Source organism: Thermobia domestica, chromosome 2 (genome assembly GCF_964235325.1).
Source record: "Thermobia domestica chromosome 2, izTheDome1.hap1.1, whole genome shotgun sequence".
In the NCBI taxonomy this organism is placed as follows: domain Eukaryota; kingdom Metazoa; phylum Arthropoda; class Insecta; order Zygentoma; family Lepismatidae; genus Thermobia; species Thermobia domestica.
Window position 1 is genome coordinate 18808879 of NC_137455.1, and position 27682 is coordinate 18836560.

At 35.2% G+C, this 27682-nt stretch overlaps 1 protein-coding gene across 1 annotated transcript in view; it reads right to left on the bottom strand.

The window, feature by feature from the left end:
• The window catches only part of LOC145678956 (ovochymase-1-like), a 115021-nt gene extending 102217 nt beyond the window's left edge, over positions 1-12804 (bottom strand). Inside the window, exon 1 of the mRNA XM_081749561.1 lies at positions 12048-12804. Coding sequence (XP_081605687.1) covers positions 12048-12602 — 555 coding nt within the window. The 5' untranslated portion in view covers positions 12603-12804. The remainder of the gene's footprint in view (positions 1-12047) is intronic.
• Between the last annotated feature and the right edge of the window lie 14878 nt (positions 12805-27682).

Sequence of the window (27682 nt, forward strand, 5' to 3'; positions counted from 1 at the left end):
CCGTGGAAACTCCCGCGCCCTCGAGTTCAAAATAGAACAAAGAAAACTTGAAGAGGTCGATAATTTCAAATATCTGGCAAGTATATTGACGAGAGACACTTACTGCACCAAAGAGATTAGGCCAAAAATTGCCATAGCCAGAGAAGGATTCAATGAGAAAAGATTACCCTTAACTAGTAGGCTTAAGGAAGAAGTTGCTCAAGTGCTATATATGGAGTATTAGACTGTATGGTTCAGAGATTTTGAGACTACGGAAGTTAGTGATAGGGATGCGCACGAGACGAGTCGAGACAGAATTTTCCTGACAAATTTCGAGTCGAGACACAGCTCTTCCAATAGAAAAGAATACATTTTTCGAGTCGAGACATCACTTTTACAGCACATTTTCGAGACGAGACAGCCTCAAATCTTGTCTCCTACGCATCCCTAGTTAGTGAAGAAATATTTAGGGAGCTTCGAAATGCGGTGTTGGAGGAAGATGGAGAAGATAACATTGACAGAGAGAGTAACAAACGAAGATATCTTAAAACGAATAGGAGAGAAGAGGACGCTTTTAGCCAACATTCTTCGTAGAAAGGCCAATTTGGATTAGACATATCTTGCGAAGAAATTGTTTTCTTCATACCACTATAGAAATGAAATCTTTTGAGTTTTACGTCCCACGGTTATGCCGGCTAGGCTAAAGGAGACGGTGATGATGAGAAATGAATGAAGAAAGTGGGAGGAAACGGGACAACCCCAAGGAAACCCACGCACACGGTGTTTGTCCACCACAAAGTTCCCTTGGCACGAGCTCGTGCTACTATAGAAGGAAATATGGAAGGAAAGCGAGGAATAGGAAGAAGAGCACAACTGATTAATGATTTGAAAAATAGAAGAAAATATTGAGGGTTAAAAGAGAAAGCTGAAGATCGAAAAATGTGGAAGATAATCCAGGCCAAACCTATAATAATAATAATAATAATAATAATAATAATAATAATAATAATAATAATAATAATAATAATAATAATAATAATAATAATAATAATAATAATAATAATAATAAAAATTGTCCCACGACCTGCCAACAGGGAGAATATTCTAATATATAAAAACGAAAGTGACTATGTTTGTGACGTAATAACTCTTCAACCATCCGACCGATCTCAATCAAATTTTCAACATAGATGGCGTTTGGAGCTGGAATGGTTTTCCTCATTTCACTTTGACCGTGCAACTTAGGTGAGGGGAGGATGAGATGTTTAAACATGATCGAAAATGACCTATATTAGTGATGCATTTATAGTTTTCGGGATCGCTGAGATTAACAGTGATACTTCCGATGCTACTTAAATCTAATTTCAACTCCGTAACTTGGAAGAGGGGGAGGTATGTAAAAATAATCGATCATGACCGATATTAGTGTCGATTACCTAGTTTTTGGGGTCGCTGAGACGAACAGTGACACTTCTGAAGTCGTTTAGATCCAAATTCAGCCCCCATTGCTCATTATGTCCAAAATGAAACGTATTCTCCCCGTGCGAAGAACGGGCAATCTGCTAGTATTTAATAATAATAATAATAATAATAATAATAATAATAATAATAATAATAATAATAATAATAATAATAATAATAATAATAATAATAATAATAATAACGGTGCACTGACTACAATTACCGTTATTTCAGGTTTCCTAGACCGAAGTTGTCTGCGGTTGGTCAACACCGGAAAGTAAAGGTGTGCGCGGGCTCGGGCCGGACTCGGGCCTACAAAGCATATACCACTTCGGACTCGGCCCGGGCTTGGGCTGTAAATTTTTAAATATACAACCATGTTTCTCTTGCCTTTTCGGGCCTAACATGGTAAATATACTGTAAACAATATTTATCGAACCGTTCTTTCTGGAGAACTTTTAAAGTACTACAAGTGCAGAATTAAACCTCTAATTGCTGTAAATAAAAATACAATTTTGCGTTAATTATTAATTTTCTGCAATTTGGGTCCATTTCGGGCTCATTTGTTTATCACACCGTCTCGGGCCGGGCTCGGGCTTAAAGGCAAAAACATATTTCGGACTCGGGTCGGGCCTGCCCTTATAAATTCACGGGCCGGGCCGGGCCCGGCTAAAAATTCCGGCCCATGCAGACCTCTACCGGAAAGACCATGCTCACATTGATGATGAAACTTTGGACCATGAGCATTACACACGTGGTAATTATTCCGTTACATAGTTAGAAAAGTGTATGTACTCATTAAATTTCAGGAGGATCGCAGACATGGCGTGACTGGCACATTGATTAACAATTGAATATGCTTGTGTATGTGTTCTAAATATTCAATAAGTCTTCTCAACAGGCTGAAGAACTGTTTCAATGACGTGCAGTGATTACGCATTTTCATATAAACATCGAAGAAATCAGTGAACAAAATACTAGCTACTTTCTTCAATTGAACTGCGTGATAACGAATAAATTACTATTTTTTTCAAGGCCATAAAAAGTTCAATGAATTACTTTTCCATGTGCATCTAAAAACTATAATAGCATGTCTTTAACGAGGTTGTCTGAAATCTTACGAGTATTATCCCTGTGCAGTAAGGAAATTAACGAGATTAAATACATTTCCATCAAATTTTATGTATGGGCATCATCATTCGGAAAGGAGTCGAATGGGTCAATTAGTAGGAGGTCAAGATCTTGAAAATAGAATTTTAACATAGAGAAAAGAAATAATTGAACTTCTAATCTAATTTAGACAAATCCTTTTATTTACAGAAATATGAAATAATTGCATTATAGGCTAATGTAAACAAATATTTTTATTTATAGAAAAATAAATAATTGAACTTATAGGCTAGTTTAAACAAATCCTCTTATTTACAGAGAAATAAAATAATTGAACAGAACTGAACTGAATTTATATTCTAATTTAAACAAATCGTTTTACATATTTACAGAAAATGAAATAATCGAACTTATGGGCTAATTTAAACAAGTCCTTTTAATTACTTCTTTCTCAAATGTCTAGATAACACAAGTCCAGTTTACACCGGAATTGTTCACAATCAAGAACACTGGAGTGAGTTGACGTTTCGTTTTTTTTACATCTTTATTCAACACCGAGGTTATGGAGGACAGAAGCTATTATTAATGTGGACTCTACTCTGCTTCACGACTCGGTTTGAATCCGGCGCAGTTGGCGATCAAATACCATCATGTAAAATCCATTCTTAAAATATAAGGCTAGGGTGTTCCCCATTATATTATCTCGCCTCCAAAAGAGCTGGATTGCATGTATACGTTACTAACCTCGGTAGTGTTGCCAACGAGACGCGATATTTTCTCGAAAAACGAAATACATTGTTTCATGTTTTTGGTAAGGCCCTTCAAGCAAAGTACATTCATATTTTGTTTCACCCTCGTATCTTAAGTCGTTTCCGAGATATGAACAATTTTTTTTATTTTCGAATTTTCAACAATAACTTCGATATTCGAAGGAATTCGAAGTTGATTTTCTGGACAAAGTTACCTTTAGATATAAGGTACCTTTGGTTAAATATCACAGCAACCCGTGAAGGGCACTTTTCAACCCCTTATCCGCCTATATACCCTTTGTTTATATTTCACACTTTTCACTCCGCCTCCTCCTACTACTACTAGACTACTACTACTACTACTACTACTACCAATAATAATAATAATAATAATAATAATAATAATAATAATAATAATAATAATAATAATAATAATAATAATATAAAATACATACTATTCGATATTTTAATCTTGATATAGAATATCTTGTTACCGAACACCCTGATACCTTTTTCTTTCTTTTCAGAACTTATATCAACTCAAGTGACAAGTTGGGGGCCGCGGTGGCTCAGTGGTAGAGCGTTCACCTCTGGTGCTTGGGGTCCCGGGTTCGATCCCAGCTCCCGCCAAGTGAACTTTGTGGTGGACAAACACCGTGTGCGTGGGTTTTCTCGGGGTTCTCCCGTTTCCTCCCACTTTCTTCATTCCACCATTTCACTCATTACTCATCATCACCGTCTCCTTTAGCCTAACCGGCATAACCGCGGGACGTAAAACTCAAAGATTTCATTTCATTTTTCAAGTGACAAGTTATGAAGAAACATAAGCAACTGATTCATACGATAATTTCTGGCGAAGTTCATGTCTGTGGACATGAAATAATTTGTCCAAGAAAAATTGAATTATACATACTAAGAACGCACTTTGACTTCAGTGGCATGTTAATACATATAAAATTAAGAAGTTTTGTACTAAAATGTTCCATAAGAAGCGTGATTTTCAAATTAATATATTCATGAAGATTGGAAATGAACTCACTAAATGCCTTTACTGTATTTTTATTTGTAATACATAGAGATTTATCTAGAAAAGATAAGCATTGAATGTTTGATTGCGGCATTTTCGTCTTGCAATCAAATGTGTTGCATTATTAGTGAATTACTTCCTGATTTTGTAAATCCTTATCATGGATCTGTTGCAACAACTAAAAGAAAACAAAATACGTCTCATATACGCAGAACCTGAAGAATTTTTTCATAGAATTGTCACACAATCATAAGCGTAAGTAGAGGGGACCAGTCCCCCTAAAATACAGTAGTATCGCAAGTTCTTTCAATTCTCAGAAGTATGCGTGGGTTTCCTCGGGGTTCTCCCGTTTCCTCCCACTTTCTTCGTTCCACCATTTCACTCATTTCTCATAATCACCGTCTCCTTTAGCATAATCGGGATAAACGTGGAACGTAAAACTCAAAAATTTCATTTCATTTTCATTTCAAATGGCATTAGAATAATATCAAATATAGAAAAAGCTAGTGAAACTACAGTAAACTTTTGAACTTTAGGAGTTCAATGTTGAAACCGGAAATGGCTAAATGGATCACTTCCAGTTTTAACAGAGGATAATAGCGAAGAGGGAATCATTTTGGAGGGAGTTAAATCCATTTTCTTTCAAAATGTCCTCCTTATATCTTACCATTTTACGTCTGTCTGTTGTTAGATTGCCAGACAGTTGTTCTATTACATACGAGCGTAATTTGGAAGATTAATAATTACTATACACTGTCTACTATTCTGGGGCTACAGAATACAAAACGAACAAATGTTGAAATAAACTTATTTTTTTCCGATATTTTTGATAAGAACTGTATGTCATGAGAACACAAGAATTGTAACATTTTTAATTTTACAATAACAGCCTTCACAACTTTGCAAGTTTACATTTCGTTTTTGAAAAATACTATGAAGAATCTAAATTGGAGGAAATTTCGGTGTAAAGAAATTTGGTTAAGTAAATTTAGATAAAAAGGAAGAACGAATTGAAAGTAGGAAGCCAAAAACAAAACGATTAAAGAAAATACACGAAAGAAATAACGAATATATTGAATAATTGAAATTATTTAATTTTCTTCATTGTATTTTGTTCTTCTGTTCTAATCATCTTGATTCCAAAATCTGATTTACCATACGAAGAAAAGCAGAGTAAAGAATTAGATTAGAATCGATCAAAGCTGGAAATAAAAAGTCAATATATTTTTATAGTTCACATCGAAGGTGGCAAACCTGCCGCTATGCATTAGGCCTATATTTACTGTGATTCCGGTGCCGTCTGTACGATAATTCTGTTAATCTTCAACGTAACGTATCATTATCAAAATAGCTGTCTGTATTTTGTTATCTGAGATATGACACATTCGTGACAGAAACCTTTATTGGAAGAATTTCATGTTTTAATGGAGTGTTCGGAAAGCAAGTGATTCATGTCTACTTACCAAAGTTGTGAGGAAAAAAAAAACCTTTTATTTAATTACCAAAGTTGTGAGGAAAATGGGATAAAGCTTGTATCAATTACCAAAGTTGTGAGAAAAAGAGATAAAGTTTGTATCCAATTACCAAAATTATGAGAAAAGAGACATAAAGTTTGTATCCAATTACCAAAGTTATGAGAAAAAGAGATATAAAGTTTGTATCTAATTACCAAAGTTGTGAGGGAAAAAAGATTAAGTTTGTATCTAATTACCAAAGTTGTGAGTGAAAAATATTAAGTTTGTATCTAATTACCAAAGTTGTGAGGGAAAAAAGATTAAGTTTGTATCTAATTACCAAAGTTGTGAGGGAAAAAAGATTAAGTTTGTATCCAATTACCAAAGTTATGAGAAAAGGAGAGCTAAAATTTGTATCCAATTACTAAAATTGAGAAAAAAGAGTTTTATCCAATTACCGAAGTTGTGAGAAAAAGAGATTAAGTTTATATTCAATTACCAAATTTGCGAGAAAAAGAGACCTAAAGTTTGTATCCAATTACCAAAGTTGTGAGGGAAAAATATTAAGTTTGTATCTAATTACCAAAGTTGTGAGGGAAAAAGATTAAGTTTGTATCTAATTACCAAAGTTGTGAGGGAAAAAGATTAAGTTTGTATCCAATTACCAAAGTTGTGAGGGAAAAATATTAAGTTTGTATCTAATTACCAAAGTTGTGAGGGAAAAAGATTAAGTTTGTATCTAATTACCAAAGTTGTGAGGGAAAAAAGATTAAGTTTGTATCCAATTACCAAAGTTGTGAGAAAAGGAGAACTAAATTTGTATCCAATTACTAAAATTGAGAAAAAAGTTTTATCCAATTACCGAAGTTGTGAGAAAAAGAGATTAAGTTTATATCCAATTACCAAATTTGCGAGAAAAAGAGACCTACAAAGTTTGTATCCAGTTACCAAAGTTGGGGGAAAAAAAGAGTTTGTATCCAATTACCGAAATTGAAAAAAAAAAGACATAAATTTTGTATCCAGTTACCAAATCAAAATCACTGAAGGTGGGCTAAATTTCTTTGTGCACTGAATAAGCCACATGTATCATTCGATTATTTGTTCGAGGCCAATAGATAAGTTTGGATCATTGTACTTTATTTTTTAACACATCCTCTCTCGTTACTCTAGTTAACTGCACTACTACTACTACTACTACTACTACTACTTCTACTACTACTACTACTACTACTACTAATAATAATAATAATAATAATTTGAATTTATTGATAGTAGTGACCACAGCCTAAACCATAAATGGTCACAAATATACAAAGAATATACAATGGAGGATTACATGCAAGTAAATAGAAAATAAAAAAAAAATAAACAAGTTCAAAAGAAATTATGCATCCAAATATTTCAATCAGATACAAAATAATATGTTATACACGAACTTGATACAAGCTTAGATTACAAAATAAAATTTCAACGTGACCTTATTTCAGGTGTCTATTAAATTAAGAACTGTGATATATAACAAAGTAAAATATAATGAAAGCTAATAAAATTAAACATAATTTCCAAAGTATATATATAAAAAAGAACAGGAGTAGATAAAAATAAACGTACATCATTAATAATAATAATAATAATAATAATAATAATAATAATAATAATAATAATAATAATAATAATAATAATAATAATAATAATAATAATAATAATAATAACTTTATATTAAGCGCTGTGAACAGCTTATAGATCAGTTATATATATTAGGGTGTGGAACAAACTTCTATCATTTCTGAATTTTATAAACCACGCCTTTTGCTAATCGGACGTAAAACCCTGAAATATTGCAATATACTCTCAATATTGGGAATTTAATGATTTTAAACTGTTTCAATAAGTATTGAGCAATGCTTAATTGCTTAAAAGATTTCTAAATGAGATAATGGATAAGATATTATTGGTTTTCCAAGTAAAATCTTTTGTTAAGTAATTGTTCATTGACATTATTTGTAGAAGAAAAATGAAAAAGTGGGAAAATACACGAACACTGCGGGTACTTTTTTTTTTTTTGTGTTTATCTTGACTAAATAATAACAAGTGTCAAGACTCAGAACATGGATGGCATTGCAAAACATATATTTCAAGGTTACACACAACTGGGTAAAAAAAAAAAAAAAAAAAGTCACACGTAAATGACATTCACATTCGGATTTATTTATGTAAGCAATAGCCTTGCATATATACCAAACATGCTATTAGTGATTGCATTCTTTACGTAGAACATTTATTGCAAATATCAATAAGTTTTCCATTTCTTTGACGTATAGATTAATGCTATTCATATATCTTTTTTTTTAAAAAAAAATAAGTCCCATTATTTGAATATTAGTTATTCGAACACTCATTTGTTCCTTTGAATAATGATCCGAATAATTATTGGATAATCCAACAATTTTTCCAATAATTAGTAATTATTCCAGTAATTATTCTTATTCCAATTTATTCCAAGAGCATTTATATTTCACCAATTCTTCATTTTCTCCAACAATTATTCATTACTTCAATGATTATTTTAACAATTATTAATTACTTCAACAATTATTCGTTATTCCAATAATTATCCAGTTATACAAACAATATTTCGTTATTCTAAAAATATTTGTGATTGCAATAATTATTTCAGCAATTATTAGTCATTTCACTAATTATTACAACAATTATTTAATGATTTTTACTCCAATAATTTATCGGCAACAATTATTAATTATTCCAACAATTATTCGTTATTTCAACAACTATTTCAACAATTATTTTTGTTATTCCAACAATTATTTGTTATTTCAATAATTATTTCAACAATTATTTTTGTTATTCCAACAATTATTCGTTATTTCAATAATTATTTCAACAATTATTTTTGTTATTCCAACAATTATTTGTTATTTCAATAATTATTTTGATTATTTTAATAACTAGCTTCAATTACCCACTTGGCTGGGCTAAAATAAGAAAAATTAATATTATGTTCCGTTAGTCAGTCACTATTTACTACTACTGAAGTCATTTTCAATCATTATATAGGCTATATATATATCTTCCTGTCCAAGTTACGGGGCTGAATTTGGATTTAAACGACTCCGGATGTGTCACTGTTCATCTCAGCAACCCCAGAAATCATGGATTCGACACTGATATCGGTCATTTTCCGATCATTTTTAAATATCTTTCCCCTCCTGTTCCCTAAGTTGCACCGTCAAAGTGAAATGATAAACATTCCAGGTCCGAACCTCATCTATGTTGAAAATTTCATCGAAATCAATCGAGTGGTTCAAGAGTTATTAAGTTACAAACATAGTCACTTTCATATATATATATATATATATATATATATATATATATATATATATATATATATATATATATATATATATATATATATATATATATTGCATTATTCATATTATTATTTTTGTTATTCCGGCAATGTTTTTGTTCCGAACAAGAACTGCAATGTTTCTCTGTCTCGTCTCGTATTTAAAAATGTATTTCTCGTCTCGACCCTGGTCCTCCTCGCAACATTGGCAGTGCAGAAAAGTCAACATGTTCGCATCCATTTCCGACCCTAGTTAGATTTGAATTGAAGTGTATAGCCTGCCATATTCGACTAAAGTAAAGTCATATTAGATCATTATCTCATGATATGTACAGTCAGCAACAAAATTTATTTCTGTTTGATGAAATTAGTTTCGTAAGTAACTGCCGAATGGAAGGACAATTTGTAGACACTTATCAGTAAATTAAAAAAGAATGTAATTTTCTGTACCTTCCAGTTTTGAAACTCGGTGAAACAGTGTATATTCCATCGTTATTTCCAAAATAAATTTTACCAAACAGAAAGAACTTTTGTCGCTGACTGTTTATTTCAAAGCAGTTTTTCTGATTTATCCTATAGTATAGAAGTGAAGTCAATTTAATTAGGAATGACTACCATAAAGATTGAAATATTTTGCGTACCGTCTGGTAGGGAACGTATTAAGGTGTTACTTTCCGTAACGAATTATTTTCTATGTACCCACACTCGACGCGTACCCTACGCTGAGAATCATTGGCATACCTTTTAGTTTGTACTATATAAAAGGTCAAACATTTTAGCATTAGTTGGTGTAAGCCAGGAGCGCACCCAGAAACTTTTGGTGGGAGGGGTCCAAGCTCTGGGTGTGTATGTCCAATACTACAATCCACCAAGAGAGCCCATGTTGTGGTTTCCAAGGGGAGGGGGGCAAATATAAACGACGTTTCAAATATAGTTTCAAAATTTCCTGCAACTAATGTAAAAATCCTATTGGGTTTTCGATATTCTGAAGTACAATTTCCTCTAGGCGGGGGGCGATCGCCCCACCTTGCCCTCCCTGGTGGGCGCCCTTGCAATCCACTACGTCTATGTGGTTTTGAACGGGTATTATTCTGCACCCGAAAAGATGATAAGTAATTGTAAAATACTTCAGCTATATTTTCGAAAAAAAAATATAGAACTAGATTGTTTTTATAGAATAAGAAAAAGAGTACAGATGAAGAGTTAGATCAAATTTTCATGCTACATCAATCATTTCCCTGTTAAACAAGTAGAGTTTTATAAAGAAAGTGTACAAATGTATGTTGAAGTTTTTTTAGGGAAGGGGTCCAGACCCGATGGACCTTCGTGGAGCGCCCCTACTGTACAATAAAAAAAAAACAGTAATTTGTCATTGAAAATTGATGTATTGGTTTTCGAAATATTCTAATTTGTGATCAATACACTTTTGCAATCGTTCGAACCATTTGTCAAAGCAGTTTTTTCAATCTCCTTGAGACACCTCCATAATATGGTTTCTGAACGCATCAACGGCTTCTTCTACCGACGAAAATCGTTGTCCACGCAATTTATTCTTGACATTTGAGAAGAAGAAGAAGTCATTGGGTGCCAAATCAGTACTGTACGGCGGATGACCCATGAATTCGATTTTTTGAGTGTTCAAATAGACGGTTGTTAGACGAGATGTATGAGACCTCGCATTGTCTTGATGAAGAATGATCCGACGGCGCTTGTTTGTTTTCCGTATTTGACCGAAGACCTCCGGCAAACTAATTGTTACGTACCATTCAGAGTTGACCATTCTACGTTCCTCTAAAGGCACAGTTGTCACATATTTGTTGGATTGGGTTCATCTTGAAACACCCATACAGTCGACTGCTGTTTACGTTGCGGCTCATATGCATATATCAATTATTCGTCACCTGTTACAATTTTATATACGTCTTTTGAAGCTCCGCCATTGCATTTATTGAGCATTTGTGTGCACCAATCGACGCGAGCTTCTTTTTGAGTTTTTGTCAAATTATATGGGATCTAACGAGAACAAACGTTTCTCATAGCTAAATGATCATGTAATATTTTATATATGCTGGTGGAACTAATGTCTAGGGTTGCCTCAATCTTACAGTATGTCACATGACGATCTTGCAGTATTAGGTTTTGCACAACATCAATGTTTTCTTGAATAACAACTGATTTTGGACGATCTTCGCGAATTTCGTCAGTGAGCGAATGGCGGCCACAAGTAAAATCGTTATACCACGTTTCAGAGTGGCAAAGGATGAGGCTTCATCGCCAAATATGCAAGTAAGTTGATCGATGCACTCTTGTCTTGATAATCCACGTCAGAAATCGTAATAAATCATCACACGAAAATGTTCACGAGTTAATTTCATTTTTCTGTTGTCACGCAAGCTTCAAGTAAATAACACAAATAAAGCTATTGACAAAACATTTGAAGTACGTCATGGTCAACAATGTCAAACGTTTCCATGCAAACAAAAAAATGTCGCGAACGATCAGTGTTGCCAAGGCTCAAAATATAAATAGTGGCCCTCGTAAGCTCACGATCCGGTACCGGCTTACACAAATGGCTCGGTGGCTCGGTGTGAGTTTCTGGTGAATAGCATCGTGTCAGTGTGTTTTCTCGGGGTTTTCCCGTTTCTCATTCCATTCCACCAATTCTTTCATTATTTTACTTCTACTAATCATCAATCTCTTTTAACTTCAAGGACATAACCATGATATGTTAGATTCCCTTTCATTGCTTCGCTTTCACAAATACTTAAATATTTTAAATAACTTTGTAATTATTAATACAATTAAACGCCTTGCTATATAGACACATTTCGACTTTTGCTGACAATTGCACAAAGTCATAAAACAAAATTTCAAGATATCAAAATTTACAACTTACTTACTTCTTTCTTTCGGCCGCATTCACATTGTGGAGGAGGTGTGACAAAGGCTTGCATGGTGCACAGAAAACGGTTCCCATATTGCGGATAATATCCGGATCTGAAGACGATATTCATCTTATTGGTGGTAGAATTCAAGGTAAACGGTTCGCTCGCAACTCCACAGAAGACATGAGCATCCCCAAGCTGCAGATCGCCGGTTGGTGATACCATTAACCGATCATATTCACAATTGGCCGATGCGTCTGTAATGAACTCCGTACATGTAAAAGATAAATAAGTGCCAGGCGGTGAATCGGCAAACCATCTGCATTCGACGCCTCCAGGATAAGTCTCTGGGTAATTTGGCGAATAAACATAGTATTGAACACCTAATTCTGCGTTCTGGTAATAATCACACCCTGCCGTTATTCTAGTAACACGATCTTTCTGAACGCGCTCGGGCAGTTTTTCGTTATTCTCACCGAAAATTTCATTAGTGTTGCCAGATTCTGCGATACTACCGTCACTAAAAGCCCATAATAGACAAAACTGTAACAGAGTTACTAACTTGAGCATATTTGTTTCTTTTATCACGTTGAGCGTACTTAGTGAACTGAAAAACGTACAAAAGTGTGCAGTTCGTGTATCATGAAGTTTCGACGTGTGTTTCTAACGGGGGCTGCAGAGGAAAGGAAGTACACAAGAACGTGCAGTGAAATGATATCTTTAGAGAACTGATTTCAAATTACTCCGCCTCCACATATGACCTAGTCATTTATGCGTTTGTCACATCAACCGTCCCTCCCCCTCTACGATGTATGCCGTAAAAGCTAAGTCGTGTGGCATATCACCTATGTTTATTACCTACAGGAATGTTGTATAAGTGTTAAGCGGGTGATAGGGGAGGTATGTTCATGAGGTGGGGACAAGGTTGAGATAATTATGATTACACATAAAAAAAATATACAAACTAAAGTTGTTAATTCGGGAGCTTAAGCATGGATGAGGAAAATTCACCGAAAAATAAACATCAAATGTATTTGTTTCTGTATTCAGCTGTATATCGTCTTCATTTAGGTTCACCGATGTTCACTGACTTTTAGCTGCTGTTTACTAGTTTTAACTTGGCTTTGTTTTCTATTACGATTGATTTATGTCCTTGATTAAGCTCTGTAACTATATTTTATTGCATTTTAAACAGCGGAAAGAGACAAAGTCCGTATTTACACAAGTGTTTCTTGTTGTATAGTGTAAGTGCAGCTGCTTTTCCTGTCTGTAAGCTGTGAAAAAAAAGTTTGTGGGAAACAGAACACAATATGGCGGCGCATATGTATATACGTACGAACTTCTATCACATGTCAAATATATTATTTGTGCCTTATATTATCAATATTTATTATAACGTGTATATGTCTTTACTTGAATTATGAATGTCAAAATTGTGCGTAAAGCTTGTATTTGAGAAAAAATACGTCAGAGTCCATCTAAGGTCAAAGGAAAAATGGGATGCCATTAATTTAGTTTTATTATGCGTCATCTAAGTGTGAATATAATAGGATAATGTACGTATGGGTGCCGATCAGCAACGCAACTCGGCTAGTTGTCAGCCTGGCAAGAACTCGCCTTAGCCCACCTCCCCACTGACCAACCAAACCAAAACACTCCCCGACTACACCAGATATTGGCATCACACAGTAATTCTCTTATTCCATTTTTTCTTCAAGTGGAAAAAAAATTGCAGTACATAATTTAAATTTTACTACAAGATAAAACACCAAACTAATTAGTATTTGATTGTCAAATAGTCTGAGAGTAGCATGCTTGACATATTCTTATAGTCTTAACATAATAACAGAAAATCACAATGTTTTTGGAATTATATCGGGATGTCCATATGCGTAGAATGAACCAACAGTCTGTTGCTTTAGAATAGCGTATTTAATTAGGACAAACAGTAAAACTGTTGTCGCGAGTATTATATTCGGATATTTTGCATCTCTCTTAAATCGATGTAAGTTAAATGAAAACACAAAAAACTGGAACTAAAATTTAACTTTGCGGACTCTTTTGGCTGCAGAGGGTTTTACAATTTCCACAAAAGATAGCTTTGAAACTAACTTATGCTTTGATCCTAAGGTTTTAGAGTTGTTGTTGTCTTGTTAAGCTTCTGAGATAATTTTTTATGATCTTTTAGTTTGCTAAAACTCATTTCCTTGCCTTATAGTAAAAATAAATATTTGCCAAGTTTTTCGCCCTTCCCCAATTCGGCGCCCGGGGCACAAGCCCCGTTTGATCCCCCTTAGTTACGTCACTGGTGCCGATCCTAGAAGGGGAGGCGAGGAGTCCTAGCCCCTCCCAAAGTTTGCTTAGGTTCTCCAGGATCTGGCTATATTTGATTGAATTTTTGCTTGGATACCTGATAACGAAGGAAATATACCTGAACGGGATCCCCAAAGTTATATAGAAATCGAAGCAACTCACTGTACCCATTTACAGTAAACACCACTACCATTGATTTTATGACAATAAAAACATCAAACTTTTATTTATTAAATTATCACTACTTCAAAATTACCTAAAAGTTTTTCTTTTTGATAGAGTACGTACTGAAATAAAATGAGATTAAATTTCTAGTTTTTGTCGCACTCCTTTATTCCTTTTAGAATAAAAGAAACGGATAATTAATGAAAGTAAAATAAGTTATAAAATAAATAGTGAAATGAGAAAGTGGGAGAAAAGGAAACCAAGGAAAACTTAGGGAATAATATTGTTTCTCACATACTCGTGTCACCTGGATCGATCCAGAACCCTCTTGCACTATAAGAGAACGCTCTACCCCCCTTGAGCCACCGTTATTCCTAGGATAGAGCACCAACGTTAATTGAATTGAAGAATTAACATTGGTGTTTATTATGTTCACTCGACTGGACCTTATGATTGTAATGTTATTAGGATCACGCTAGTTGGCCTCATAAGATTGTAATGTTACTAGGATCACGCTAGTAGGCATTATACGATTGCAATGTTATTACTTATTAGAATCACGCTAGTAGAACTTATAAGATTGTAATGTTATTAGGATCACACTAGTGGGCTTTATAGGATTGTAATGTTATTAGCATCAAGCTAGTGGGCCTTATAAGATTGTAATGTTATTAGGATGACTCTAGTGGGCCTTATAAGATTGTAGAGTTATTAGGATCACGCTATTAGGTATTGTAAAATTGTAATGCCATTAGGATCACGCTAGTATGTTTTATAAGATTTAATGTTATTAGGATCACGCTAGTGGGCTTTATAAGATTGAAATGTTATTAGGATCACGCTAGAGAGCCTTATAAGATTGTAGTGTTATTAGGATGACTCTAGTGGGCCTTATAAGACTGTAGTGTTATTAGGATGACTCTAGTGGGCCTTATAAGATTGTAGTGTTATTAGGCTGACTCTAATGGGCCTTATAAGATTGTAGTGTTATTAGGCTGACTCTAATGGGCCTTATAACATTGTAGTGTTATTAGGCTGACTCTAATGGGCCTTATAAGATTGTAGTGTTATTAGGCTGACTCTAATGGGCCTTATAAGACTGTAGTGTTATTAGGATGGCTCTAGTGGGTCTCATAAGATTGTAATGTGATTACGTTCACTCTAGTAGTACGCTTTACAAAATTGTTATGTTATTAAGATCATGCTAGTGGACTTTCTAAGGTTTTAATTCATTAATTTATTTATTGAACAAATTCACAGATACAGCACATTTTTGCCATTTTAAACAGGAAAATGTTAACAATCAGGAAAAAAAAACGCCAATAATGTCAACAAGGAGTGCAAAAGTAACATTATTTGTCCATAGGATTACTCTAGTGGGCCTTAATACGGTTGTAATGTTTTTAGGATCACGCTAATGATCCTTATAAGATTGTATTGTTATTAGGATCACGCTAACAGGCCTTATACAATTGTAATGTTATTAAGATCACAGTAGTAGGCATTATAAGATTGTAATCACGCTAATGACGTTAATGATTGTAATAACATTAATAGGATCAAGCTAATGAGTTGTATAAGATTGTAATGTTAGTACGTCCATCCGTCCGTTACTCCAAAATGATAACACTTCAACGAAAGTGAATTTGCGAATTCTGTTTTCTTTTGCAATTGACAGCTAGAATTGATAATCTAATTCAATTTCAAATAAATCGATTCAAATTTACAGTAAGTTATGCTAGTAATTGTTTTACGGCTTTTAACTAACGTGCTTTCTGAGCAGTTGGTCCCGGTTTCGATTCCCGGTTGGACATACTTGCTTCGGATACAAAGATAAGAACTGATTCATATCGAGGTTTAAATATTAGATCCTACTAGGTCCATCCGGCATTTCTCTAACTCATTCTTCACGGATTTTAACGTGCCTGCTATAAAGACTTCTATTATTTCATGTTCATTTTCTTTTGCTGAGGCTGTCGCAAGTTATCAGTTCTGGTCCGAGGTTTCTGTAAATGTTTCTGAACAAGTGTTTATTATTATTATTATTATTATTATTATTATTATTATTATTATTATTATTATTATTATTATTATTATTATTTTTTACAGGATGAGGTTGTTAGCCTCACTTAAACACTCAAGCTGGAGGACCACTTCTTGTCGTCTGTCCGCGACTGCTTATTCAGTATATTCGCAGCTAACCTCTATATCTAGAGGCCTTCTCCTCGATTCGCAACCTGAGAGCGCTCCATCAGAAGTATATCCTATAATAATATTGCGTAAAATAATAATGAAAAGATAAGATATACATCTATCTACAAATCTCATTGAGATAAACGAAAATATATGCATACGGGTAAATCATGATGAACAGTTTTCGAAAAAATATTGAAAAATTAATTTTTATTGAATTAAAATTATGTCATTGGTAGTCAACAATATTAATGATCACAAAACGATATAAAATGCAAACATGAACTAAAAGCAAGGAAAGGAATGGAGAAAGAAGCACTCAGACAGAAGCAAAGCATATTTTATGGGTCCTTAAATAAAGGGCTTAAAAAAAAGAACTCATAAATTTCTTCTTGTGGAGTAAGTACTATATGGGGCAGAAACATGGACATTACGCAAAAGCGAAGAAGAAAAAACTGGAATCCTTCGAAATGTGGGTGTAGAGCAGATTGGAAAGAATTAACTGAGTCGAAGGAAAACGAATGAGGTGTTGTTAGAAATAGTTTAGGAGAATAGAACAATTTTAGATGTAATTGCAAGGAGGATTTTGATAAAAAGGAACAAGTAGATGTAATTTATACAGATTTCTTCAAGGCCTTCGACGTAATTGATCATGATATACTTCTCAGCAAACTTGTGACATTCAAGTTTTCGCCAAATCTTCAACAACTTATAGGAATCTTCAACAACTCCTATCTTTGCCAATGGAAACATCGCGTTCGATACAAGAATATTTTAACTAAGGAATATGTCGTAGACTCTGGTATGCATCAGGGATCGAACTTAGAACCTCTGTTATTTATACTATTTGTTAACCATTTACCACCTGTAATAACATCTTCCCACAAACTATTGTTTGCTGACGATCTAAAAAAAATCTATCGCTGTATATCTTCACGGAATTAGACGCAATTTCCTTGGAAAGTGGCGTTAATGCTATTTCCCAATGTTGTGAATCAAACAAGTTGCTGCTAAATATTATAAAATGCAAAGTACGGTAGTATCATACACCAGGAAAATAAACTATGTACGCAATGTGTATACTATTAATCAAACGCCAATTGAGAGAGTGGATTGTGTTACTGATCTTGGAGTCACTCTGCAGTCAAACCTATCATTCGATATTCATGTCAACAGAGTAATTGGTGAGGTCTTTAAGAACCTTCGCTTTGTGATAAGATTAGGAAGTGATTTTTCTAACACTAATGCCCTCAAAACATTATAAACTGCCTATGTACGTCTAAGGTGGAATATTCAACGATAATATGGGGTTCTAATAGTAACAAATATATAAACAAAATCGAAAACATTCAAAATAATTTTTTTGTGCGCTTTTGACATAAAGAAAGAGGGATATATCCAAACTTTGAGAACTACGAAGGTCTTCGAAACAAATATTTATTACAACCTCTTGAAAGCAGGAGAAGTCATTTCATTTATCTTTCTTATTATTATTATTATTAAGTGTTCTGCCTTTCGGCAGGTCCTGGAACTAATGAGGATTTTTTTTTTCAATTTTAGATTTGGGCCTGGAAATGTTTCTTGCACTTTTGTCGATCTTCAGCTTCCTCTTTCAACTCCCAATATTTTATCCTATCTTTCAAATCATCGATCAGCTGTATTATTATTCCTCGCTTCCCTTCCATCTTTCCTTCTATGGCGGTGTGAAGAAGACAATTTCTTCGCGAGATGTGTCCAATCCAACTGGTCTTCCTACGAAGGATGGTGTCTAGAACTGTCCTCTTCTCTCCTATCCGTTTTAAAACATCTTCGTTTGTTGCTCTCTCTGTCCATTTTATCTTCTCCATCTTCCTCCAACACCACATTTCGAAGCTCTCTAAATATTTCTTCTCTAACTCCCGTAATGTCCAAGTCTCTGAACCATACAGTCCAACGCTCCATATATAGTACTTGACCAATTTCTTCTTAAGTCCAATATTGAGCCTGCTAGTTAAGAGTGATCTTTTCTTGTTGAACGCTTTTTTAGCTATGGCAATTCTTGACATGATCTCTTTGGTGCAAAAAGCGTCTCTCCTGAAAATACTTTCCAGATACTTGAAATTATCGACTTCTTCAAGTTCTCTTTGTTCTACTCTGATCCATAAGGGCTTGTTTCCACGGGATTTTCTCATGGCTTTCGACTTTTCGATGTCAATTTCCATTCCATACAGTTTTCCAGTGTCAACTATTTTGTCCATCATCTCCTGTAATCCTGCTTCGGTTTTTAGCTATAATAACCGTATCATCTGCATACCTGATCTTGTTTATGATCTGCCCTCCAATCTTGAAATCTCCAATTCCCATTAATGCTTGCTTCATTAAACATTCACTGTAAATGTTGAATAATTGGAGCGACAAACTACTTCCTTGTCTGACTCTTCTTCAAATCTCTATACTATTGGTTTCTCCTTCATTCAAGCGCAACTTCATTCGTTGTCATATGTACAGGTTTCGAATGAGTCGTCGGTCTCTCCAGTTGACTCCGATTTCTTTAAGTATTTTCAGAAGTTTCGTCCAATTGACTCTGTCGAAAGCTTTTTGCCAGTCGATGAAGCACAAACACAACTCTTCCTTTACATCAAGAACTCGTTCTGAAATAATTCTCATCAATCCAATAGCATCCCTGATGCCTTTTCCTTTCCGGAATCCAAATTGACCTTCTTCTAACCTCTCATCTATCTTTCTTTCCAGCCGCCTGTTCAGTATGCGTGCAATGATCTTTCCAGTGTGGAAAATCAGGCCAATGGTTCTGTGATCGCTGCACTTCTTTGCTTGCTTTTTCTTGGGCAATGCAATCATTGTAACATCAAGAAAATCCTTTGGCTATTCTCCACTCAGGTAGATCTTTGTTAATAAGTGAAGTCAGTACTTTCGTTGCATTGTCTCCTAATTCCTTGAGCAAATCAGAGCGTGAGAGATAGCATGAGCTATGAGAAGCGGGAGGTAGGAAGAACGCTAATCGCTGCGAGGGTGACAGTGGAGAGAGAGGGAAGATTTTTTGGTAGTGTTTCTAACCCATGCCGATACTAATCTCCAGCATAAGTAACAACAATGGATAATAACTACTTAACGCAACTTATATATATTATGATAGGCTTACCTGTAGCTTCAGGTATTTATAACGGCTCAATACCGTCCATACAATCCATCTCATCATCATCGTCTTCCCTTTCTCGGTTTCGTCGTCACTTTCTTTAGAAGAGTCACTATTACTGTCACTGTCCTCGGCTAAGTTTATTGGAACGTTTTCAGTAAGAACGTCTAACTGAGGTTCCATTTGCAAATATGTTTGTTCACATCTTCGTACTTTATCACACCTAGCCTTCCACTCTTCCGCTGTTATCATTGTAAATTTCTCTTCGGCGAGTTTCATCGCATCGACAATGGAAAAAGTGGTATTTCTTGCTGCTACATATTCTTTGACTGCAGCCCAAATCAACTCTATCGGGTTTAGATCAGGATGATACGGGGGCAAACGAAGAACTGTATGTCCATATTCAGCTTGAGCGAATCTACTTTAAATGTCTGAAAACGAGCTTTATTGGCTTTGATTAAATTATGAAGTTGTGGTTTGTACATATTTTTTCTGAAAGGAATATTGTGTCTTACAAGCCAATCGATCATTACAGCTTTACGAGATGATGATGTCGGTGAAGGATCTAAACAGACATTGTGATATGGTGCCTTGTCTATCACAAGAACTGAATTACTTGGCAAGTTAGGAATTAGCCGTGACTTCAACCACTTTTCATAGTTTTCATAATTCATGTCGTCGTGATAATCTCCAGATTTCGTTCCAGATTTGAACATGACTAACGCGTCTGGAATGAAACCGTTTTCTCCGCCAGCATGCATGATTATTACGCGTTGTCCTTTAGAAATTGATGTGAGTAAACCTGTATTCTTCTTATCGCTCCACGCGTGTTGTTTTGTGTGCGATGAATGCAAGTACATCTCATCCATGTAAATTATGGAGCGGTTCTGCGTTCTGTAATGATCTATAGCTCGCAAATAAGGCAACCTCTTTGACCGAAATTCATCTTTTTCAATAAGTAATCGTCTATTGTTTTCAGCCTTAATCCATCTATATCCTAAGGAACGGATTATTTTCCGTAAGTGCTTTCATTAAAATTATTCTTTTCTCGAAGTACTCGCAACAGTGATTTTACAGGTCGTTGACCGTGAACAATATGAAATTCATTAATTGTTCGACGAATAACACATTTGTCAAAATCATCCACTGAGATTTTTGTTTTTCGTTGTGCTCGCTTCTTATTCGGAGTAGAAAAGCTCGTTCTCGTGATTTTTTTTTTCGCTCACTCAAAACACGTTTTAGTGTACTTACTGAAACACTGGCAGCTTCAGATACTCGCTTTTGCACTTGTTTTACATTAATTGGATTTCCACTGTCAGCTTCTCTCTTCATAAAATCATAAACATTAACCAAAATCTCTCTGCTTTGGCTGTGAATTACTTTTGATCCTCCGAGTTTTCCGCTCTTCTTACCCTCCATTATGATTTTTTTAAAAAAAGGAACAAACCAGCACACAACACAGACTAAAATAACACAGAACTATGCACAAAGAACCACTCTTCACTGAACACAAGAACACTGTGTCCAGTTCGGCTTCTGCATGTGTCTCTTAAGACGCCCCAATCTGTGTCATAAATAACCACCCCGGGAGGGAGGGTACCAATAGGAACACTTTGTTTTACCAGAGAAAATGACAAACTTCCCTGTATGAGAGGGGAAGGAGTTGACAGATCTGTAACCACTAAGGCTAGGACATGAGTGGTGGTCCCCAGAATGAATGGATTGCAAATATAGGTGGTGTTATGTAATATATTTTTTTATTTATTTTAGCTTACTTTACGATCATCATGTATTTAAAAAAATAAACGAGTAAGGAAACCTTTAACGGACCGAGTGCACTTTTACATCTTATTAAATAAATGTGCTACTTTATTGATCAGATTTTTCTAAATGAAGATGAGAAATGCAGGCTGCAGATTGATTCAAAGTGTTTTTGTCATCCCTTCCCAGAAATGCTTCAAATCGCCAAATTCTAGTTTACCGCTGTGGCAGTTAGCAACACTATTACGATTGCCTGATCCTTTCAAGTGTGTTGGTGGCGGATTTCAAGGTTATAGCTTATGCTATCCCTCGCGCCCTGTACTGGTATGTCGTCGTCTCCAGTGGCCTTTCTCCTTCGCATATCTTTGAATGCTTGTATTACTTCACTTTTCAATATACTGTGTCCTTTTTCGCCGAACGTACGTATACTTTTGTCAGCTTTCTCTCCTAAGTCTTGTGCTTTCTGATACATCAGATCATATCTGCCGCGCTGTTGAAGTTCCATTATATCTTCACATATCTGCTCCATGTAATTTCTTTGGCTTCGTTTATTTCTCTTCTCAATTCATTATTCAGCCTTCTGTATTTATTGATATCCGTGTTTTTTAACCTTCTGCGTTATTCCATCTTCTTAAGCATTGCTTGTTATCCATGGTTTTCTCGGTGCTCTTTCCATCCTGCCAATGTTATTGTGGAGTGTGTCAAGCAGAATCTGTTTTTTTTCCCCAACTATTTTCTATATTGTGAACCATATCGTTCATTGCACAGAATTTTTCTTCAATCTCTTCTTTCAGATCATCGTCGATATTTTTTAGTCGCTGTAAGTTCCATTTTTTATTTCTCTTCTCATTTTTCTTGATGGACTTTAATCAGGTTCGCACTTCCGGTACCAGAAGATTGCGATCCGAATCAATATCCGCTCCTGGCAGTGTCTTCACGTCTCGTACACTATTCCTGAAACGTTGCTTCACAAGAATGTAATCGATTTGGTAGCGTTTCTTATCTCCTGGACTTTTCCACGTGTACAGCTTGGTTGCAATAGATTCAGAATATTTGTTACCAGAAATCAAAATTCACGTCCCACATAGAGGAACGAGACCCCATAATGGCATATTCCGACTCTCAGCGTAAAGGACTAATGCATTGAATGTATCGCCTGTCAGAAAAATGTGTATATTGTATAATAAGATGGCACAAGGACACCCAGATATAGATATTTTTAGTTGTAAACAAAATTTTCATTCTATATAAATTTGCTGTATCCTGTATGTAGTACTATCTGTATTTTAACGTATATTTTGTTTTCATATTATTTTTTATTATATATGTATTTTAGAGTATATTAAGATAAATTGAGATCTGTTATTATGTTATTATATGTGTATTTTGAAATATACTATCATACAATGAGAAGAAACTGTAATTAGGAATTTGCCTGTCGTTTTTCCGAAATAAATAAATAAATAAGGGGGAACAGAAAGTGATTGGAACGTTAGCTAAAAAAAATGAATCGTTAGCTAAGAAGGAAATGAATCATTAGCTAAGAAAGAAATGAATCATTAACCAAAAGGAAATGAATCATTAGCTAAAATGAAATGAATTATTAGCTAAGAAAGAAATGAATCATTAGCTATGAAAGAAATTAATTATTAGCTATGAAGAAATGAATCATTAGTTAAGAAGGAAGTGAATCATTAGCTAAAAAGAAATGAATCATTAACTTAAAACAAATGAATTATTAGCTAAGAAGGAAATGAATTATTAGCTATGAAGTAAATGAATCATTAGCTATGAAGAAAATGAATCATTAATTAAGAAGGAAATGAATCATTAGGTAAGAAGGAAATGAATCGTTAGTTAAGAAGGAAGTGAATCATTAGCTGAAAAGAAATGAATCATTAGCTTAAGAGAAATTAATTATTAGCTATGAAGGAAATGAATTATTAGCTATAAAGGAAATGAATAATTAGCTATGAAGAAAATAAATTATTAATTAAGAAGGAAATGAATCATTAGCTAAGATGGAAACGAATCATTTGCTAAGATGGAAATGAATCATTACCTAAGAAGGAAATGAATCATTAGCTAAGAAGGATGTGCTAGAAAGTTTGGTTCCAGTAAAAAGATAAAGTTAGATTAGGAGGTTAGCTGAAGACCGTGATCTTACAGGAAGTGATCTGCTAATAACGGCAGAATATCTATGATCATGTTAATGGTAAACAATAATATGCTACCTACTAAAGTGAAACTTGTACTAAAACATCGAACCTTTCACTATGACACTAGCAACAGAACAGTTATACTATAGTAATGAGATATAATAATTTTAAAATTATAATTAACTCTAAACTTTATTGTAAATATCATTCAATTAATGTGTTCAGAGTTGCACACATTTCTTGTAACAAATTCACTGAATTCAGAAAGTAAAAGATATGAAGACCACCTTTTGAAGAAAACCAGAGCACCAGCATTATCTTCAAAATTCCTCTTCTCTTTTATATTAACGCAGTTAAATTAAAAAAAATACAACTGTTTTAACTTCCTTCAAATCTTCACTTTACCCAGTATAATACAAAACATGCCATCAAATTACGTTTTTAGGAGAAGAAAACATGAAATTACGTTTTTAGGAGAAGAAAACATATATAGATCAATTTGTTTAATATTATTTCATAATTGTTACCCTTCATTATTTTGTTATGCTATTTTATTTTTAAAATCCTTGCATTATTTTAATTGCTCATCATCTACTGTAAACTAACTTATGTAGGTTCTGTACATAAATACACCAGATCACTTTGCAAACGAGTTATCTTCAGAGCAATAATAGTTAGTCTAGATAAGACTAAATTTACGAGTGGCTCATTACATATTTATTTTATGGGTTTAATTTATACACCAGGTTTGTAGTCTTTGGATAGAACATGTGTTTACTGGTGACGTAATTATGAGGAAACGAATACGATGTGATTTTCCACTAAGGCACTAGCTAGCATCTCAGAAGATTTCTGTCCCCTCTACCCTAGTATACTGGCCATAGCGCGTGGGGTTCTCGAAGACATTACAGTAATTGAGATCCTAGTTTAAACTCTGGGTGTTAGCTAATATAGCCTCGTTCCTGACGAAGAGCGTAAATACAAATCAAGTAATCAAGGTCACGGCTTTACACAGAAAAATCCGTTCTCCGGACAGCGGTATATTGCACAAATACACGGAATCCTCTTCCTTACTACAGAAATCAGTACGGAGCATACGTTATCCTATGCTACATAGGCACTGCCTTTAAATGTTACATCATGCCGTTGCAGGATGTCTGATATCTAACAGTCTTCCTTATATTACATACATATATGTATGTTACCTTCGTCAGCTCTATGTATATACGCCCATTTGTATGTGAGATCCTGACCACCTATATTGTCTCATACCAAAAGTACATATAGATGGAACACTTATACAGAAAGTATTATAAAACATGTGTTTTCTGTTATATGTTTGATGTACGTTAAGGCCAAGAACTACAGGATTTACAAATGTAACATACGATTTTACGTATGCCACATGCGATTTTTTCTCAGTGTATAAGGATAATTTTTAACAATTTTATGACCAAGTTCTTTTTCTATGCATTATCAATATTTTGAATTTTATGATTACTTCAAATCATACTTAAGAGACTTTATTACCTTGGAAAGATTTATAATAACAAACTCTCCTCAAGATATAAAGGTAACCACGAAAATTCTGTCGCTTTTTCACCCACCACCTTCGTACATCGATATGTCACCTAAGACGTACCTAGAAGATGAAAAATAGTCCCCATCAGCATCGACGATCTTCTGCCAACGTTCTGGAAGGACATGGATTTCATCGCGGTAAAATTTGGCGGACCGTAAAGCGAAGAAGTTATCGAGTTCATTTTGCAACTCGAATAGGGATTAGAACTGGTGATTGTCCATGGAGTGGAACAGGTAATAATCAGACGGTGCAATGTCCTGGGAGTATGTGGATGCAATAGTGTTCCACATTCAAGGCGCAGAATGGTGTCCCAGATCATCCTAGCCACGCTTGGCTTAGCGTTGTCCTGTAACAGGAGGACCCATTTGCGATTCAGAAGTGTTGGCTCCAGAGTTTTGAGTTTTTCTTGAACACGGCTCAACTGCTGATAGTACATAATTGCATTGATGCTCTGACCAGCTGGCAGCAGTTTCCGATACACGATGCCGCGAGCAGTCCATCAAACATACAGGGGGATTTTCTTCTGGTGCAGGTCTGGTTTTGACTGTTTTGGAACCAGTTCACAGGTCGCTAACCAATGATGATGGCCTTGTGGAACTTCGTACAGAACCCATTTCTCATCACATGGCAACACCATGTCCAGAAATGTCTCCTTCCTCAGAAGAGACAGCAAAGAAACACAAGTGTCTGCTCGCGTAGTCTTCTGGCCCGGAGTCAAACCATGTAGGAGCCATCGACCCAACTTGTAGTGCTTCGCAAGGTGATGGAGGTGCTGCCGAATGCTTTCTCCACTCACGCTGAATTGTAGTCCCAGTTCCTCACATGTCTGGGCACTGTTCGCTTCAATTGCTGCCCGAAGATCTTCGTTTTACACATGGGTTGGTCTTCTGGCACGTGGTGCGTCTTCAAGTGTTTCGTCACCGTCCTTAAACTTGTCAAACCACCGCTGCACTGTCCGCATACTCACGACACTCTGATCAAAGGCCTGGCATATCTTCCACCCCGCTACAGCGGTGTTTGACCCAATTTGAACTCGTACAGCATACACGCCCTTATGACGCTATGTGGAAGTCCCATGTTCACTCTGTCCTTACGCAAGTTCACGTTCTAACTGAACTGCCACAACCAGGGAGGATGTTGGATATACCCACACCAACGACTGACCTTCGCCTTATCTGCATTCGCATTCAACTCAGGGTATGAGGGCCAATTGAACACAGACCTCCACAAAGAGCAACAGAACTTTCTTGGTTACCTTTATAGTATAAAGAAGATAACGCGAAGTTTCAATTTCGTCCGGTAGGTGTCAACGGCTGGAGGATGTTTACTTTCATCCTAATAACATTATAATCTTATAAAGTTCATTAGCGTGATCCTTATAATATTACAATCTTATAAGGCCTACTAGCGATATTCCAATAACATTACAATCAGATAAAGCCCACTAGCGTGATCCCAATATCATTATCATACTTCCGCGTAGCGTAATCGGTAATGCTCTTGCCTTCGATGCGAGCGGTCTCGGGTTCGATTCCCGATGGGGGCACTCGGTCAAAAAAGTGTAAATTTTTTTTCAGGCCAACCATCTTGGATGAGGTTTATCTGGGTTTTCCTCGTTCCCACCAGACAAATGCTGGGGTGGTGCCTATTTTATAGGTCTCAGGCCGCTTCCTTCCTTCCCTTTCCCTGGAAAGTGTGCTCGTCGAGGGCCGTTATCCCTCATACGTGACGGGTTAAATGGCCATAGATGTCGAAAGCCCAGAAATCTAAATAATAAATCAATAACATTACAATCTCATAAGGTCTACCAGTGTAATCCAAATAATATTACAATCTTATAAGGCTTACTATGTGATCCTAATAAAGCATTCAAGTTTAACATATAGCTAAATGATGGATTTGGATAAGGGTTTATGTAGTATTTTTTTCTTCAAAATGCGGTTTATTGCATAAATGTCTTTACTTGGATAAGAATTCATTTTCAGATGACAAAGAAGATATACGACACAATAACGATAAGCCTATATTCATATAAAGCAAGCAAGAGAACAAAATTTGTAGAAGACAGGACGAAAACTAAACAAAGAAAAAATATCCTGTAAAATTTCAAATTTGTTACATGAACCCTTATCCAAGTCACTTCTTCATACCTATAATGATAGGACCAGAAGTTTCTGCTATAAATAATACCACATTGACTTGACACCTAGTCTTCCGTTTCAGGCGCTGCTATCGGCTGAAAGAATTCCACTCTCTTTCGCTAAGGCTCTCTCGCTTAGCAGCTGCTGAGCCCTTATTGACTCAGCGCGTGGGTGTGTCGGGATGTGAGCTTTAGTTCGCATTT